The sequence below is a fragment of the Cariama cristata genome, unplaced genomic scaffold, assembly GCF_000690535.1.
Source record: "Cariama cristata isolate BGI_N322 unplaced genomic scaffold, ASM69053v1 scaffold13598, whole genome shotgun sequence".
NCBI lineage: Eukaryota > Metazoa > Chordata > Aves > Cariamiformes > Cariamidae > Cariama > Cariama cristata.
Window position 1 is genome coordinate 1 of NW_009631740.1, and position 17078 is coordinate 17078.

The 17078-nt window shown below is 35.4% G+C and overlaps 1 protein-coding gene across 1 annotated transcript in view; it reads left to right on the forward strand.

Moving 5' to 3' along the window:
* The first annotated feature begins 3492 nt into the window (after positions 1-3492).
* The window catches only part of KIAA1715 (KIAA1715 ortholog), a 38883-nt gene continuing 25297 nt past the window's right edge, over positions 3493-17078 (forward strand). Inside the window, exons 1-5 of the mRNA XM_009706097.1 lie at positions 3493-3519; positions 4777-4818; positions 6020-6207; positions 9588-9646; positions 12875-12915. Coding sequence (XP_009704399.1) covers positions 3493-3519; positions 4777-4818; positions 6020-6207; positions 9588-9646; positions 12875-12915 — 357 coding nt within the window. The remainder of the gene's footprint in view (positions 3520-4776; positions 4819-6019; positions 6208-9587; positions 9647-12874; positions 12916-17078) is intronic.

Genomic DNA, 17078 nt, shown 5'->3' on the forward strand with positions numbered 1-17078 from the left:
AGGCTGGGCTTCAAAAAAAGTGCCTGACCCACCCACTCCCTGCTCCATCGCTTTGGGGTCTCTGTGTGGGAGCTCATTTGCCTTTTTAAGGCTTTGCAAACCATAGGATCTCCATAGGATGCTTCCAAACAGAAACAGCTGGAAATGAAGTTTAAATTGAAGAAAATTCAGCTTCTTGTTTTAACTGAGAGGTGCTAGAGCAGGCTAGCAGTGGGTGGTGGGTGATGCTCCTGGTTTTGTTTTGCTTGTTTTCTTGTCCGCGGAGCTCGTAGCTGGAGAAACTTTTTATAGTCACTGTGGAAGCTTCTGAGGTTGGTAAATTGTGGGAGGATATGAATTTTGGGTGGAAACATTGTGAGCAGAAATGGAGATTCAATTTGAAAGGTAGAACTTGTGTTCTTTGCAATGGTAAATATCTGAAAATATTTACATAAAATGAAGTTTACAAAAAACTTATTTAAAGAGCATTACCCCTTTCTTCAGTGGAAGAGTCTATATGTTTGTATGCAAAGCCTTGATTTCAAGTTTCTAACCTTTTTTCTTTTAATATGACTTGTCTTGATGTTATTCAGTCTTGAATTTCAGCATGTCAGTTATTAGGATTTATTTTGGAAACTATGATTTTTTTTGGAGAGCTTTTCATCTTAAAACATCAAGCTTGAAGAAATTTGAGGCTGACTTGATAAAAGTGTAATGAGATCATCAAACTGTTTTTTCCATCTGGATGAATAGGTTGGTGGATGACTTCTGTAATTGTGCATGATTCATCCCTCTTTCAAAAGAGGAACTTTTCCTGCTCTGGTACTCTTACTGTGGCACTTTCGCTTTGCTTCTTACTAATTAAATTGCATAGTTTCTGGGGTAGATGAGATGCTATCAGGAAATTAGCATTTTTTTTTTTGAGAATCGGGTAATAAAATTAGTAATAGTGTTTTCTTAAGCTTCTACATTAAGTATTTTTTAACACTTCTGTTGTCTATTTTAAGCCTAGGGCTAGGAAATGTTGCAGCATCTTATTTATGTATTAAATCAGTGATAATGTTTGTGGAAATAATTCAATTGCAGCAGTGCTTAGTGAGTGGAAAGGACAGTTCTGTGCAAAAGAAATGCAGTCTTCAGGAGGAAAAAGTGCTGTGCAATAATTTGATGGTTAGAGCATGGGAAGGAAGGAGACTTGTGGAAGGAGGGCTCTTACGATGAACAGTAGGGATCAGTGGTAGGTATGTGGAGTGGCAGGTGAGGAGAGTTTGAAGCACTTGAAGATAATTTATGTTGTCATGTCAAAAAAGAAGGAAAGGGTGGAAAACATCTGAAGCACTCCATAGAAACCACAGAAAATTCTCCATCTCCTAAGTAAGGATTTGATGACTAAACTGTGATTGTGAATCTAGTGGCCCTAATCCCTTAATATCTCTTTGGGGAAGGGTTTTAGTAGTATTACTGACTTGCAGAGCAGCATACGTAAAGCCCGTTCAGCGTAGTAGTTCATGTAAAATTATGTGCACAGTGACGCTTGTCAAACCTGTTTCTCTTCCAGGTATTTGCCAGACGTTAAAAAAAACCCATATGTAGAGATAGCACTGTGAATGTGTTACTGACAAAGGTTGGCGTCATCAATGGCTCATGGATGACCTATGCCCGAAAGATCCTCTAACACTTCTGCTGCAGAGGTTCTCAAACTATGGCCTGAAAGAAAATGGCACACAAAAAGGTCGCATGAGCATCTCTGCATGTCCACGGTTGAGAGCTACTGTTGCTCCTAACAGCAGTGGCAACACTAGGGAAGCAAACTAAGTTTGAGAACCTTGTGCTAAGTTTACAAGCTTCTTGATTGGCTATTTGACATAGCTTTTGTATTGTTTTGTAATAAAGATACTATCTGTCTCTGTAGAAATACCTCTGAAGAAAGTGTCTGCTCAGATCTACTGCATTAGCTGTCATGCAAAAACTTGCCTATAACTGCAGAGTGATAATTGTATAAAATTCTCAGGTTGTGTGTTTGAAAAAATAAAAATATTGCTGCTGGTTTACTGAAGTGAGTTGCTGTAGTAGTGATGATTTTGAGAATTTACTCAAGATTCCAAGGGATAATCGTGCTTTTTCTGTAGCTCACTCCTTTGTGCTAGTAATTTGGTAGCAGCAGAGCTAATTTGTCCATCTGTTCTAGCTTCATTTTGGTGGCATTTCAAATACAGATTTCCTTATCTTTAAGGACTGGTTTTTTAACTCATAGGGCCTATAGTTCTGGATTCTGAAGTTCTTTGCTTTCTTAAAAGGTGAAGAGGTTACCATAGTACAGTAGCATTCATGCTAGTAAGCAATGTATATCCTATATTATATTAATTTGTTCTGATGGCCTCAGACAATTTGGAAACAAATTTGGATTGAGATTAGGTTTCTTTGTCTTTCAATTTTTGGCCCAAGGTAACTTAATAAGCAAGATAATAATCACTTACATTTCTGCCTAACTGAATCAGTGCTTTGTTTTAATAAGTCTTACTGTTTCATTCCAGAGTTAAAAAGGTTTGAGCCCTAGTTGGGATTGAACATTAGTTTACTGTTGGGGTTGCAATGAACCAATCACTCTTTCATTTGCTAGGTAAAAACTTGTAAATTAACTGACTGGAGAGAAATTCTGCCATCCTGAGGTTCAAAGTCAGTTGATTCCAGCTATCTGCTGATGGAAAGTTGCTATGCTTTTGTGGCAGGAACATAGACCCAGATCATCAAATTAGTGCTGTTCATGGGTTCTGGGTTTGTGTAGGGTGAGGTGAGCTACTTTTGCACCTTTGGAATTGCTTTAGGGCCATTTGATGTGCCAGTGACTGCATGGTGTGTTGTGTGCAGGGAACACCTGCCAATGTTGTGCTTTCCTACAGTAAGTGAAATCTCTTTGGAACTGATTATTTGAACTTAAAACTGATCATACAGAGGAAGAAGAATAGTGCTATCCAATACATTCTTGTTGATGAGAGCATGAAAAGGAAGTAGATTTATTGGAGATGAACTTTCTCATGAATAGTAGGATATTAATGCTCAATGTCTGCAGTGACAGCTGAAAAAGATCATTAAGAGTTATGCTTATGAGCAGCAGAGGAAATAATTGGAAATCAGTTTCTTAAGTAATCCTGCTTAATAATAAGTTTTAAAAATTGATTTTCTGCTGGAGGATTTGGTGGCTTTTTAGCAGTTATTTTGTGCCTCTATTTTTGAGGACTCCCCTCTGGTTAAATATTTCCAAAGTAAAAATTAAGTTTGGCTGATCAACTGACTTACACGATGGCCTATGAAACAGAAGACTGGATTTTAAAATAACATATAGATAACTAGGCAATGGCTTTATGTGATATTTGGATTCCTTTAGATATTGGAATAAATTTGTGAGTCTTCGACTATGCTGTTAGATTGCTCCTAAGTGCTTAATGCTTCACTTCTAGCTGTGAATTCTTGTAGAAGATTGATAGCTCTGCCAGCACTTGTCCACAGTAGAAGATGGGTGGATTAATTTCAAGATGGAGGGTAAGTAAGATCATGTAACAATATAATAATCTTTAGTCTAGAAGATGGGAGCATGCAGGACATGTTTCTTAATGCCTGTTGGTTGACTCTTAATGCTGTTTGAATGTTAGCGCTAAACTTTTCCCACTAATATGTCACTTAGAAGTCCAGTAGTGAGACATATTGACCAAAAATATTCTGTGCCAAATCCCTAAACTGTGAAACTGCAGCTGTTCCATTGTGGTACCGGGCCTGGCACTGGTTTAGTTAACTTACAAAACCAGAAGTTTAACTCTTTCTGTAAATCTAAATAGTTCTGTGGTGCTTCATTGGGATAGATACAGCAACATCTGTGACTTGAAATATTGGTGGCTGTTTTAGGTCAAAATGGATGTGTTCAGAATATCATTCAGTATCTGTTTTAATAAATACTTTGATAGCTACTTACAGCTATACAGGTCTTTCTTCCTAACTGTTTTTATTGGCTCGTATGTTATTGAATGATGTATTGAGTTTGAGGAAGAAGCATGAGGTTTTTGACTGCTCTCCTGGCAGGTGTGAGTTGTTTGAGTCTAAGTTTGCCTTTACTTATTATCAATTGATTTCAGAGCTTCCCATACAAAACTCTTATAAAGGAAAAAGTTTAGGTGAAATGTCAGTTTTGTGTAATAGAAAGAAACTCACTTTCATGGTGGTGCAGTGTGGGCTATGGTTTTTGAAAATGTGGCCTGAAGGGTGGGGAAAGATAATGGCTTTATACTTCTCAGAAATTAGGAAAGATTCCTAGACCGTGGATTCCAAGTTGCTCCTAAGGGGAATTTTACTGGAGATGATAACGCTTATTTGCAGTTGCTTGTAATTTATTTAGAGGATGTGTCTTTGTGGAGTGAATAGTAATAAAAAGCTGAAGTTCTCAGGTTAAGGCTTCCTGTATATATTGTTTTGCCTATTCCCTCCACTCATCAATTCTTTCCTTGTTTTACTTCCCACCCACACATCCGTTATTGCTGTGCATGCGTTACAGGTTTTCATCTTTTGTGGTGTAGGAGAGGAACTGTCAGTTAGTAGTAATACCAACTGTAAAATAGTGATTCATTACAGTCTCTTCTATTTGCCACTATTAAACTAGGAAAACTCTTACCTTTATGTGAAATAGATTATATATTAATCTATTATGAATATATCTTTTTGTTAGGAAACTGTTAATGTACAGTAATCCTCAAAATGTTGACTTCTTTTTTGTGAGATTAACATCTTTGTTCTTTCCCTTGTAAGCAGGCAAAGCCTTCCACTGTTGAAGTATTAGAAAAAATTGATAAGGTATGTATTTGCTTTTTAGTGTTTTGTTTTATTTTTGTTTAGAAATAGGCATCCTTTTTGCTGGCCATGTATTTCTTTCACATTAGGTAAAATATTGTCATGGATTTTTAAATTATTTTGATAATTATTCCACTTGGATGTACTAGAGATTCTGAGTTTCAGATGGACTGCTACCTTTTTTTCCCCTTACTATTAGTCATTTAAAAAAACCCAAACCAACCATGTAATAGATAGTGAGAAACTACAGTTTAAATATTTATTTAGAGAGCCTGAAATGGGAATGAATGTGAAGTTGGCTTGATTACACAATTTAAATATAACTAATGGTTAAACTCCCATGTAATAGAAAATGTTGCTAATGCAAAGTACCATTCATCAGGCTCATTAGAAAAGCTTCAATATATGGTTTTAACTGTAAGAGTTGTAACTGTAGTGGTAGTAAGTAAGGTCAGGGGCAGAATAACTGAATAGATGGTTCAGTAATCAATTGTGACTTTTAGCCAGCATTTGTGACAGATGTCTGTACTCTATGGGGAAATTAACTGTTTTGAAATATGCTGTTGATATTTTTTGTTTTCCTTTTAATGAAAGTGTGAGTACTCCTGTTGTCACTTGAAATGCAGTCAAAATGGTAACATAGCAGAGCGTTGCTTGAGCACTTATTTTTATGCCGAAAACATCATTCAGATGTTCAGGATTTCACTCTTAATGTGAGGAAGATACTGAAATGAAAACACGTGAAATGACAGAGGTTTCAGCAATTTCCCATGTTAGTAGAAAAGTATTAGAAGCACTTGAAATTCCACAGGTGCCTGATGAAGGTTTTAGGATGCAAAGTATGGTTGGTAGTGATTTATGTGATTGTAAAGACCGCCATTTGTAAGATCCTAGCATTTTCCACTTGTCCCAAGTATACTAACGCATTACAAATAGGAAAAAGTACTGATTTCTAATACTTCTTCCCAATAGCGATGTGTTACTGCTAATACAGTGCAAGTGGCCTGTATCATAACCTTAGTAGTGTGATGTATTTATGCTATGAAAGTTATCTTTGGGCAAATACTGTAATTTATCAAAAAGCTGCTTGACTTTTTTAATCAAATATCAAATTGATATGGCTAATTTTAGAAGACACTTAAAGGCATCTTAGTCAAACCACCTACTAATTTCACTAATAGGGTTGAATCCTATTTATTTGCAGGAAATACAGACATTAGAAGAATTTAGAGAAAAAAATCAGAGGCTACAGAAACTATGGGTTGGAAGGCTGCTTCTCTACTCTTCAGTTCTTTACCTTATCACCTGCTTAATTGTATATTTGTGGTGTCTTCCTGATGAATGGACGGCAAGGTTGATTATGACACTTCCTTTTTTTGCATTTCCATTGATGTAAGTAAATATGCCTTTTTTTTCATAACTGCTGTCTCTTTGATAAAAGGAGATGGAAAATACATCTCAGCAGGGGTTTGAGTTTGCTTTTGACAATCTTTGATTTGTCATAACTTGCTGAATTTTTTTCCTTTAAAATAAATCCAAGTAGTTAGGCAGACACTTTCTTTGAGGGAAATGGCTCTCATGGGTCTGGGTTTAGTGTAGAACTAAGTCTTACCATCAAAAGGTGTTAGCATCTAAAGTCAGTTGGCTTATCAAAATTATACTAGGACTAGAGAGACACCTGTATCTGAACAGCTGCAAAGTAATGTGATGTATGCAGAAGAGCAGTATCTTCGGTTTTATTTCTACTGCTATTTGGAAAACTTAACACTACTATATGAAAATGACCTAAGGTATGTCACCTGTGTGTAAAATGTAGCATATAAAATTGGGGAAAAAATACAAGAATGAATGGTGAAACTTACATATTGGGTGACTGTTAACACAGAATTGACTTGAAAGGTCATTGGCCTAAATATGTTGAGGAATAGTTTTATATAATTGGCTATTTTTCTGGAAAAATCAGTGACTGTTTTCTTCAACCAGAAAATATCCTAACATCATTAGGTGTGAATAGGAAAAAGGGTTGTCTGCTTTTTTGTTCCACTGAGCTGATTGGCTGCTCATGCTCACAAGTGGCTTTTGTTTTCTAAGAAAACTACTTTCCTAAAAATAACAAAATGGGCTCCCACCTCACTAAACAGCTGCTTACCTGTCTTCCCTTGCGCCAGACTATCAAGGAGGAGAAGCAGCCTACTGAGCATCTTTCCTACTGATGGAGAGTACAGTGCATTTAATAATTTGCTGAAATGAACATCAGAAGTACTGTCCGTATTTATATGGCATCTTTGTATGAAAACATGACTTGTCAGTGCCCTAGCTTTAGACTTGAAAGGCAAAGTCAAATGTAAATATTTAAGGCTTTGCAAGTTTGATTAGTGTGGGTCAGCATAACACAACATACAAAAAAAATACTTGAAGGTGCTTTTTGTATGTCATACTCTGTTATGCATAATGTACTAATATGCTTCTGTTAAGGAATCCTGTGGAGAAGATACATGGGCAGCAATATCTTGACTAGAAAGGATTAATATAGAAATTAAAGCTTAAATTAATCTTTGGCAGCAATATGAATTGATTTTTTGTTCTTACGGACAAGGATTTGGAAGTCTGTTGCTAGCATGTGAGGCTTGCTTGTACTAACAGGGAAGGCTTGTAGAAGAGGAAGTGTTACCAGCCTCCCTTCACTTAGGTGTGTAGATTAGTGTAGAAATGAAAATTTTTATTACTGGAGGTGATGGCTTCTAGTGCTGTGGTGTGAATTATCACACTGGGTTTTTATTCTTTAGTTTGTCCTCCAATTCTGTTTGTGTGGTGTTTTTTTTTTTTTTTGAAAGGTGGGTTTCTATAAATTTCTGAACTAGATACCAGCTTACTAACATTTAGAATTAGACTATTGTTCTGTTATCGCTTGCAACTGTTTATCTGATTTTTCTCTTAAGCTATTCCCCTTAAGCTTTTTTTGGCAGATATGAATGGCAAGCAACTGCCAGCTCATCTCTGTTCTCGGTCAAGAGGTGACTCCATGCTGAATGCCTGGTGCCACCCAGTAATAGCTCTAGAGATTTTTCAGCCCTAAGCAAACTGGAATATGTCTGCCGTTTCCAGCTTGCAGTCAGTCACCAACTTATTTCTGCCTTAGGTCATTCCCTCAGGGTCTCAGCAAGTTACTGATGCTGGTAGAGAGAGTTAAGTTCTAGGAATATGTAACATCATTAATTTTAAATGTATACTGAAATATCTGAAACATTTTAGCATATTAAATGGATGCTCTTCTTGAAATGATCTTCATTTGAATTAAATTGTTTCATCTTGCGTGTTCTGATTTTCAGAGAAATATGTTTTTATTTTGTAAAATTGGTCTGAAATAGTCTGCTATTAAACTTTCACCTCAGAATTCTTAAAGAGGAAATGTTTTTTATTTCATGAAGTCCTACCATATATCTGTTAGCTTTGAATACAGGTTTAGGTAGAAGACTCTTTATTAAGCATATAGTAAAAAACAAATAATGCTTTTGCCTGTGTAATGTAGTCTTTAAGGCAAATCAAACCCTGTAAAACATTTACTTCTTTTGATACTTTTGATGAAGAGACACATCTCGCGTTGTGTAAGTGGGCAAAGCCTTCCGTATTCTTAAAGTAGTTAGTACGGCACACCTTTGAATGTGGAATAGAGTTAAACTTCTTTCCGTTTCTCTCACCTTGGATAGGTTACTCTCGCATTCCAGTTGTCTTGTCTAAGTTACCTAACTCAGGTTGTGGTGTTAATACTTGAAAACATTTTGAACTGGGCAGCCATTATATAAATGCAAAAGATGTTCTTATGAATTAAATTGAAACTCCATTTAAAATCTTAAAGCCTTTTGCCTGCGTAACTGATATTCAGAGAACCTTTCTAGACTTTAAGATTTTTTTTTTTCTTAAATGAAACATTGCTACTTTGGGCTTTATTATATAGTGCTTGGCACTAGGAGGGTTTTGGATAAGATGCTTGGAAGGGCTTGAAGTATGAGATTTGCCACTTGGCTTAGGCTGAATAACTTGCCAGGAAAAGTGTCAAATTCATAATTATAAGCAATTCTAAGCTTTGAAACAAATGAAGTCCTGATGATTGCAGAGAGACCTTTCAAATGTGAAATGGTTGTAGATTGGTTTAACTTTATCTTGAGCACAGATAAACTGCTTCGTTGTTTGAGCTAAGTCAGGTGAAACCCTAGGGAAATTGAGTGGATTCAGAGCTCTGTAAAATCGCCAGGAGTCAGGGCAGTTAACTCTGCTTGGGAGAACATTTGTACAATAGCTGTATCTCATGGTTTTCATTGGTATTGAATTCTTCCCACAAATCTCCTGGGTCTTACTTTTGGGCCTTAGCTGGTAAGCTTGGTTTTCTGGATAACATGCATCATAAATCTATCAAATAAGAAGTGACGACTAAGTAATTTTCAGGTAGCTGCACATACCTTGATTTTATAAAGTTCCCACTGAACAGTTCAGCAAGCGTTGATGTTACTTGCTGCTGCTTTCTTAGTATTTCTACCTATAGTAATATGTGGTTACATTTTAATAGACAGGAGAATTTTAGTTGGATTAATGTTGATGTCTTGTTGATAAGACACTAATTTAATTTTTAGTTTTCTGTATAGAGATTGTTTGAAGATTTCTGTTCTTTGCATTTGCAAAGTTAAATCTCATCTGGTAAGTCTTCTGTTTGCTAAATGACTTCAGAAATCATTACTGTAATATATTTTAATATTATTTTTTTTTCTGTTTTAAAGAATCTGGTTTATAAGAACACTGCTCATTTTTTTCTTTTCCAAAAGGACAGAAAGGAATAGTAAGTATATTTTCCATCTTTTTTTTTTGGATATATGGTATATGGAAGTAGTTGGGAACAATGCTTGCTATGAAAATGTAAATGATTCGGATAATTTACCTTCCAGGAAAAGAGTAGCCTTTTGGTTGATGCTGAAATGGGTAGCATTAGCTCAATTCTTGTTTCTACCACACAGTTCTTGAAAGGACAGGAAAGAAACTGCTTAATCTTTCATTTCACAAAATTGTAGTAACTTTCTCCCATCTTTGCATGCTTCAAAGTGTAATGGAATAAAATGTAGTGTAGAAATAAGAGTGAGGGAAAGATAATATAAACAATAGTAGTGGTTCCCTTAATACTTGCAAGCATTCCAGCAGTCTTACTCTGTTATCTTTAAGAGTACAGATTTATAGCAGTTGTGTTTAATTTGTTTGTCAAGATAGCTTTTCTCCCCAAAGCATGCATATGTTTTCCTGAGTGGAAAAAGGGTAAGCAGGTGTTTTTGTGCTGTTTCAAGAGCTAAGGAAAATTAAGAGTCATGTAACAAAACCAAAAAGTAATGCAGGTGTTCAAATATAAATAAAAAGTTGTTAAAGAACATGCAGATTCATTCTAATGCAAAATTTAAAAACTGCATCTGGGGCACTTGTTTACAGTACTTAGAATTTGAGACTTTCTTTGAAAGCAGTCCAGCCTGCAACAATATCTCATGGTGAAGTGAGCAATAATACAGGAAAACCTCAACGTTACACTATGTTTTATGACTTACAGAACAACATGATGTATTTAATTTGTGACAGCTTATGAGTTAAACATCACTTTTGGAATTTTTTTTAAACTTAATGTTTGCATTTGATATGCAAGCATAGGACATACATTTTTATGTAGAAATAAAATTGTCCATATATTCTGTGGTGCTGTGTGATTCATTTCTAAGGCAAATATATATTTGCATTTCACAGCTGAATAAGAAAAAAAAGTATGTATGTCTTTCTAGTCTGTTTAAATATCTTTATTGCTGTTTTTAGCATACAAGCAAGTCTAGTGCTTTTGTTGAACCTGTGTATAAAGGGTTTTGGTAGATATTCCAACATGCCAAAAGGAGTTATTTCTGCATTGTTCCAGAGATCAGATAGAAATGAAGTGTTTTACCTCAAAGATACAAGTCCTGTATTTGGAAAACAGAAATCAAGTGCATGGTGCAAGAGCTACAGCAGAGAAGCAGGAGAAAATGTAGCTGAGAGCGCAAACTGGCAACTGAGTGGCTCAAAGCTTGCCTTTTATTCTGGGATAAGTTAATATAACACGTTGAGTCGCTGGTGGTGATTATTTAATACTGTAAAGCTCTATACGGGATAACCAGCATACACCAGTTTTGGGAACTATGCTGTGAATGAGGAAAATTCCTAGAGTGACACTAGAAAAGGTGATCTAGAGAGATTATGGAATTTCAGTTTTTAAGACTGGTCAGGCAAACAACTGTTGAGAAAGATTTAGGCTGATCTGTCCCAAAGTGTGGGGAAAATAAATGAAGTATCTTGCAGGTATTGACTTATCTAGTATGAATTCTTTTTTCCACTAGGTTTAATTAAGATGAGATATTGGTTTCTTGAGTGTGCTTTGCAGTAATTGCCATTTGGCCATGTTTGATGGGGCCGGTGTTTCCTGAGGTTCTTGTTGAACACAGGAGGTAAAGTGATGAGAAACAAATGCCCACACTTTAAACTGATTGCATTGCTTTGTGGGAGGCTATGCTTGAAGATGTTCTAGGCATTTCCGTACCAAAAGCAGCTTCTGTTTCTTAAGTAACTTTTTAATAGCTGACCGTATTGTGCTATTTGTTGGGCTGCATGATACCATATTGCAATGAATTTCAAGGTGTTAATCTGTGTGGGGCTACAAGACAGACTGTGTTCTAATATAGATATAAAATTTGATAGGGGGAGGTACCTTATTAATTTGAAGATGCACAGTTTGTGGAATTTTGTCTTCTGTGGTTCAGCCCAGTGGTAGATATGGTCTTGTTCCTTGTCCTATTTGTATTAACTAATAAGGAATTGTTGTAGTTACCCTTTCATTGTATAAACTTTCAAATATGTACATGCTGAGTTTCAGTATTTTGTGCATTTAATAAAGTGATTTATTCTATCAAAATGAGTTTCTACATTCTGGAAGAGTTCAAGTCATGATGTGTTTGCTGTTACTTGAAAGTAACTTTTCAGTGTTCCTGAAGTAACTAAAAGCTGTATAGTATACTTAAATATATGTAAAGAAAGATGCAAAAAAAGTACGTATTTAGTGTGAGTTTTGTTTTGTTTCTTGTAGTTCTATGAAGCTTTTTCTTTTTTTTTTTTAAAAAAAACCTGAAAAATGGGCAAAAATAGCTATATCTTACAGGAAGTGAACTGCTGGTATCCAGTAGAGCTGAGAACAAGAAAAAGTTATAAAGTTGTTGTTAAACTCTTGCGGTGAAGGAGGTAGTAGAAAATGGATTTATCAAGAGAATATCTTCTATATTAGGTGATGGTTTGTTACAGAGAGTTTTCCTTGAGTGCCAAGCTGCAAGCATTGACTTAAAGGAAAATCCCATGTGCATTTGACCTTTCTTCTTTCCCTTCCTTTTAGAGAGATTAGTGCTGTGACTACTAGTTGTAACAGAGTCTCTTGACATTTAATAGTAAAATGACCTTCTAGTAGCTTTTCTTTCAAATCTGGGGGTTTTGCTGTAGTGTGAAACTATTGAAAGGGTGAAATAGATTGAGATTTGAAGCTCAATTGACCTGGCATTTGAAACTTGCATGTGTTAAGAGGTTTATGAGAAATACTGAAGCTACTAAATCTGGTACTCAGATAAATTAATACTTAGACCCCAAGCTTTTTTTTCTATAGTTTGACTCATGAGATTAAGTGTATTTGGTCCATTGTTGTACCAGTTTTAATGTAGGTCAAAGTGGGGCACTGGCTAGAATTGGTTTGTTTAATGAGGAAATGGTACATAAAACTTTTTAATAGTTATAACTGTAAAGTGATAACAGTGGGCTATAATTTATAAGCAGTTTCAGCATTTAAAATGATTTATTTTCACATAAAAACTTTAGTCATTTCACGCAAAGTTTATGAATGTTGTACGGTTGGTAGTGGTCAATGCATAATTTTTCCTGATCTCACACAGTGAAGTCAATGTTTAGAGTGTGCTGAAATTATTGGTTATTTGTATTTGAAAACTAATGTATGATGTCCTTCTTTTAGATGATGCACTGGAAGATTTAAAATCTCAAAAGAAAAAAATTGTAAGTAAAACTTCAAGAAAAGCTAGTTATAGTGGTCTACTAAAGTGTTTTTACATCTCTACAAGTGGAATTTGATTGTAATATATAGATGAAGAGTGGAGGCAGAGAGGTGAAGCTATTACCATTCCTCTGTTTTCATACATTTTTCTAGTATTACACAAGGTTTTCCTTACCCCAAAATTACAAAGGACTGCTTGCGTGTATGAATAAATTGTCTCCTTGTAGTTTAACTTAAACCTACTGTTTTAGTGTTGCTAGATCTATGTAAAGTGATTCTGTTTTGTCAGAAAATGAAAATGTATGCTTTAACCTACTCATTGCTGACTACTTCATTTACTTTAGGATTGTAAAGAGTTTTAGATGTGGCACTGAAATTTAAGAACGTATACTCCAACTATATCTGTAATAGTTACGCTGTCACTTAATGTCTTGTTCATAAATAGCAAAAAGGTATTCCATCTTGCCTGGATTCACTTTTTCATTAAGTAACAGGTTACTGTTTGTGTCTTAAATGCATCACCACTTATTTCCCATCCTCTTCCATCTTATTTTTGTACTACCTATTTCTTCCATTCTTTCTTCTAAAAAATTTATCTTGCCATATATCAATCCCATCAGTTGTCTTGAGGTCATCTATTTTGTGAGCTGTGTGGGTGGGTTAACAGTATAAAACTGGTGTATGCTTCAACTGGATCAACGCTTAATCTCAGTAGGACCAATTTAGGATGGAAAAGATTCCAAGTCTTGGATAACTTGTACTCTTTGATGTTTGTAACACTGAAAGCTGTTTCCTCTCTACCTAATCATTCCATAAGGAAGTTCTCTGTTTACTTATGTTGGCTTAATCTCTTGCCTTGTAAGGCAAAACTTAACCACCGCCACAACACAAAAAACCCCCAACCAACCAAAAACCAAACACCACCACCCCTCAACAAAGCAGTCCCTCCTCCCTCAAAAAAACTCCAAAAGTTGTATTAGGAAACTTTATTGTCGATGAGTTTCCCAAACTGTTTACCTCGTGCTTTCTGGATTTTGCTGTTGTAGCTAAATTAATAGAAAACCCACAACAAAGCTACCAAAAAGGAGTCAGGTGAGAGTTTGGTATTATATGGCCTTTACAGGGGAAACAGATTTCACTGATCTTCCGCTCTGTTTTTTATGCTTTTAATGTAGATGTAAAAATGATAACCTGTAACCTAATTATGTCATTGTCCTTTGGTAAAGAGGGTTTGCTAATATTCGTATCTGTTAATTTTTATATTAAGGAATCTATTAAATGGAAGTATCCTTTGGTTGGAGAGGTGATAAAAAAAGAGTTGGAGAGGCTTACCTTTTCTGAGAACAAAATAAATCAGTGTGACAACTATATTTTTAAATTTTATTTTATGAAAGCTGCTTAACAAATTAGTTAACCTCTCCAATTTACATAGTCATTGGGTAGCTTTGGAGGGAAAGTTCTTGGAACAGAAAAAGCACAATGGAGAACAAAACAGCTTTTGGAGTCTTAAATGTGAAGCCTTCCCGTCAGTTTAGAATTTTTGTTTCTGTAGTCATGAAAATCTTTGTATTTATTCTAGAAGAAATAGTAATGCTGAATTTTGTGTGAGAGAAGCACTTTAGAGAAAAGACAATGAATAAAAGATTAGTCAGGAAAAAGCTGGTTTATAAAAGGGAGGTTTTTTACTTTGATTTGATTGGAATTGATGCTGTTGAAACAAGACATAAATGTGTATTTTGCATATGCAAAAAATCAAGACAACATTATAGAAGAGCAGGCAATTAAAAATTAAACTGCATAAATACTTTTTGAACAATATAGAAATTACAGTCTAACTATGGAGAGTTTAAACCTGGAAATGTAAATTGCCATTAGTATATATGTATGTCAAGATTTAATGATTAAAAGACAAACTTCTAAATAGGATTAGTAAAACAAAGTTCTGGGAAGTCCAATAACCTATAACTCAGCTATTTTTCAATCTGAGAGGAATAGAAAGTCCATGATTACCTCCTGATCTTGTGGGTGCCTGGTTCCTAGCAAGGAACCAGAAACAGAAGACTTATTGCAACCTCTTGAATCGGCACAGTGTTGGTATTTTTTACTCAGAAGATTGACTCAGGAATTTCACTATAATTTAAAGGTATTCAATTAAGCATTAAAATTAGATCGTCATGTGTGAAAGCTAGCATGTTGAAATGAGCTGAAAGTGGATGCAGGTAATGAGACAGAATATAAGTTGCATTTTAGATAGAAACACTCAAAATTGCATTCTGTAATAATTTGGTTTAGATAATATTCAGATTTGGTTTTGTTTTGGATTAACTTCCTTAGGACTATGTGGCTATGAATAATTGTAGCAACACTTACTTTTTACTAAAACAAACCAAAAACCTTTGCCAGGTGAAATAATGGGAAGGGGGAGAGAGAGGATTTTTTTTCCCTGTTGGATTCTAGTTTGCTACTGAGTTTGCACATAGGATTAGTTACAAAGGTATTTACATTGTGGTCCTCAAAGTATCTGGGATAAGTAAATTATGTATTTCCTGTTTATTTGTAATGCAAATTGTTGTCTAGACACTGTCAGCCTGCAACAACAAGTATGGTTTTTCACTTTGTTGCAGCTCAGCTACCGGATTGCTGGAGAAATCTTATATTGACAATTGTCCCTTTGAAAAGTGTTACAGTACTTGTGTTTTACAGGCATGTGGTCCACCTTTTCCCTAGTGACATTACTTATGTGCTGAAGGTTACCTGTAATGGAGTAAACTCATCACCTACTAGATATAATGCCTTGGTGGCTGTGCCGTGAGCTGCTCAATAGAACTTCATTTCTGTTCAAAAGGCTTCAGTCTTTGGTGGCATAATCACATGGATATTCATGTGGGTAAAATACTTGACAAATACAGATACTTCACCTGGAAATGTCTGTTTATATTGTCTGTCCTATACTTTGACTCAAAGTTTATGTAATACTTATTTTCCACAGAGCTGACTCTCTACGCTACTTTTTTCCTAGTGAATGCTTTAAAACACTTTGCGTATTTCTTTGAGTTGGAGGACAGGGATTAAGTTCATTAGCTATAATCAAGGCACTACTTCAAGATGCAACTTTTTTTCCCCTCCTGGATCATAAGGGATTCTCTGGTTGTGTTTGTGATTGTGTAGCTGTAATTTTGGCCTTAGAGTTCTCAGTTAATGAGGATGTCAGCCCTTAAGCCTGAATGTGTATAGATGAGCAAGTTCAGAAGGTTAAGCATATTAAAGCAGGGCACAGGACGTGTCTTAAGCTGCTACAAGTGGGAATTAGTTGAGACTTTACCTGGAGCAGCATTCTTAAAGATGGGATAATTCTTAGCCTGAGGACAGAGTTGTGAAAATAGTATAGTAATTACTTTGCTAATATTAAAATTAAACTTTGCTGAAGTTTGCTCAGCTATTCTGTTACAGTAGGCAGAGTGTAATATTAGACTTGTACAGACTTCCTAGCCATTTCAGGAAGAATTTAGAAATTGCATCTGTTAATTTTCCAAGGGAAAAAAAAGGTCTGATTTCAGGGCTGCTTTGGACTTATGTTAATAATGGAAAAAAAATGTAGCATATGAATTTGTTATTTAAAATAACTACTGTTTAATGAACTTTATACCTTTAGCCTTCCAGGCATAGAAAACGAGATATTTTGATAACCTTCAGTATGTGACAAAAACTCTGCTAGGAGTTGGTTGTTACATAAGCCCAGTCTTGTGTACCCAGTGTATGCTAGGGTACTGCAGACATGCAGCTGGGAGCTCAAAACATGGTTAAAAATCGTATTTACTCATGAGTTATCAAATGAGTTATTTATTTCATGCAGTGTTCAGGCAGAACAGTTACTTTGGTTGTTTTACTGTTTTCATGGATTTATCCAGAGTAAACTTGATTATTGTGGCTCAAATGATTTATTTCCTATTTTAAGGAAACTTTTGCTATGGATGCTGGTGAATCTTACATGATAGATTGAAATGAATCTTGTGGCTTTGTGGGAACATAAAGAAATACCTCTCCATAGTTGGATTTGACATACCAAGTAATTCAATTTAAGAACTCACGTGGTAGTATAGCAAGTAAATAGTTTGAACCGTGCCAGTACTTCAGATTCCCAGTTGCTAAATCGCATTTACAAGAA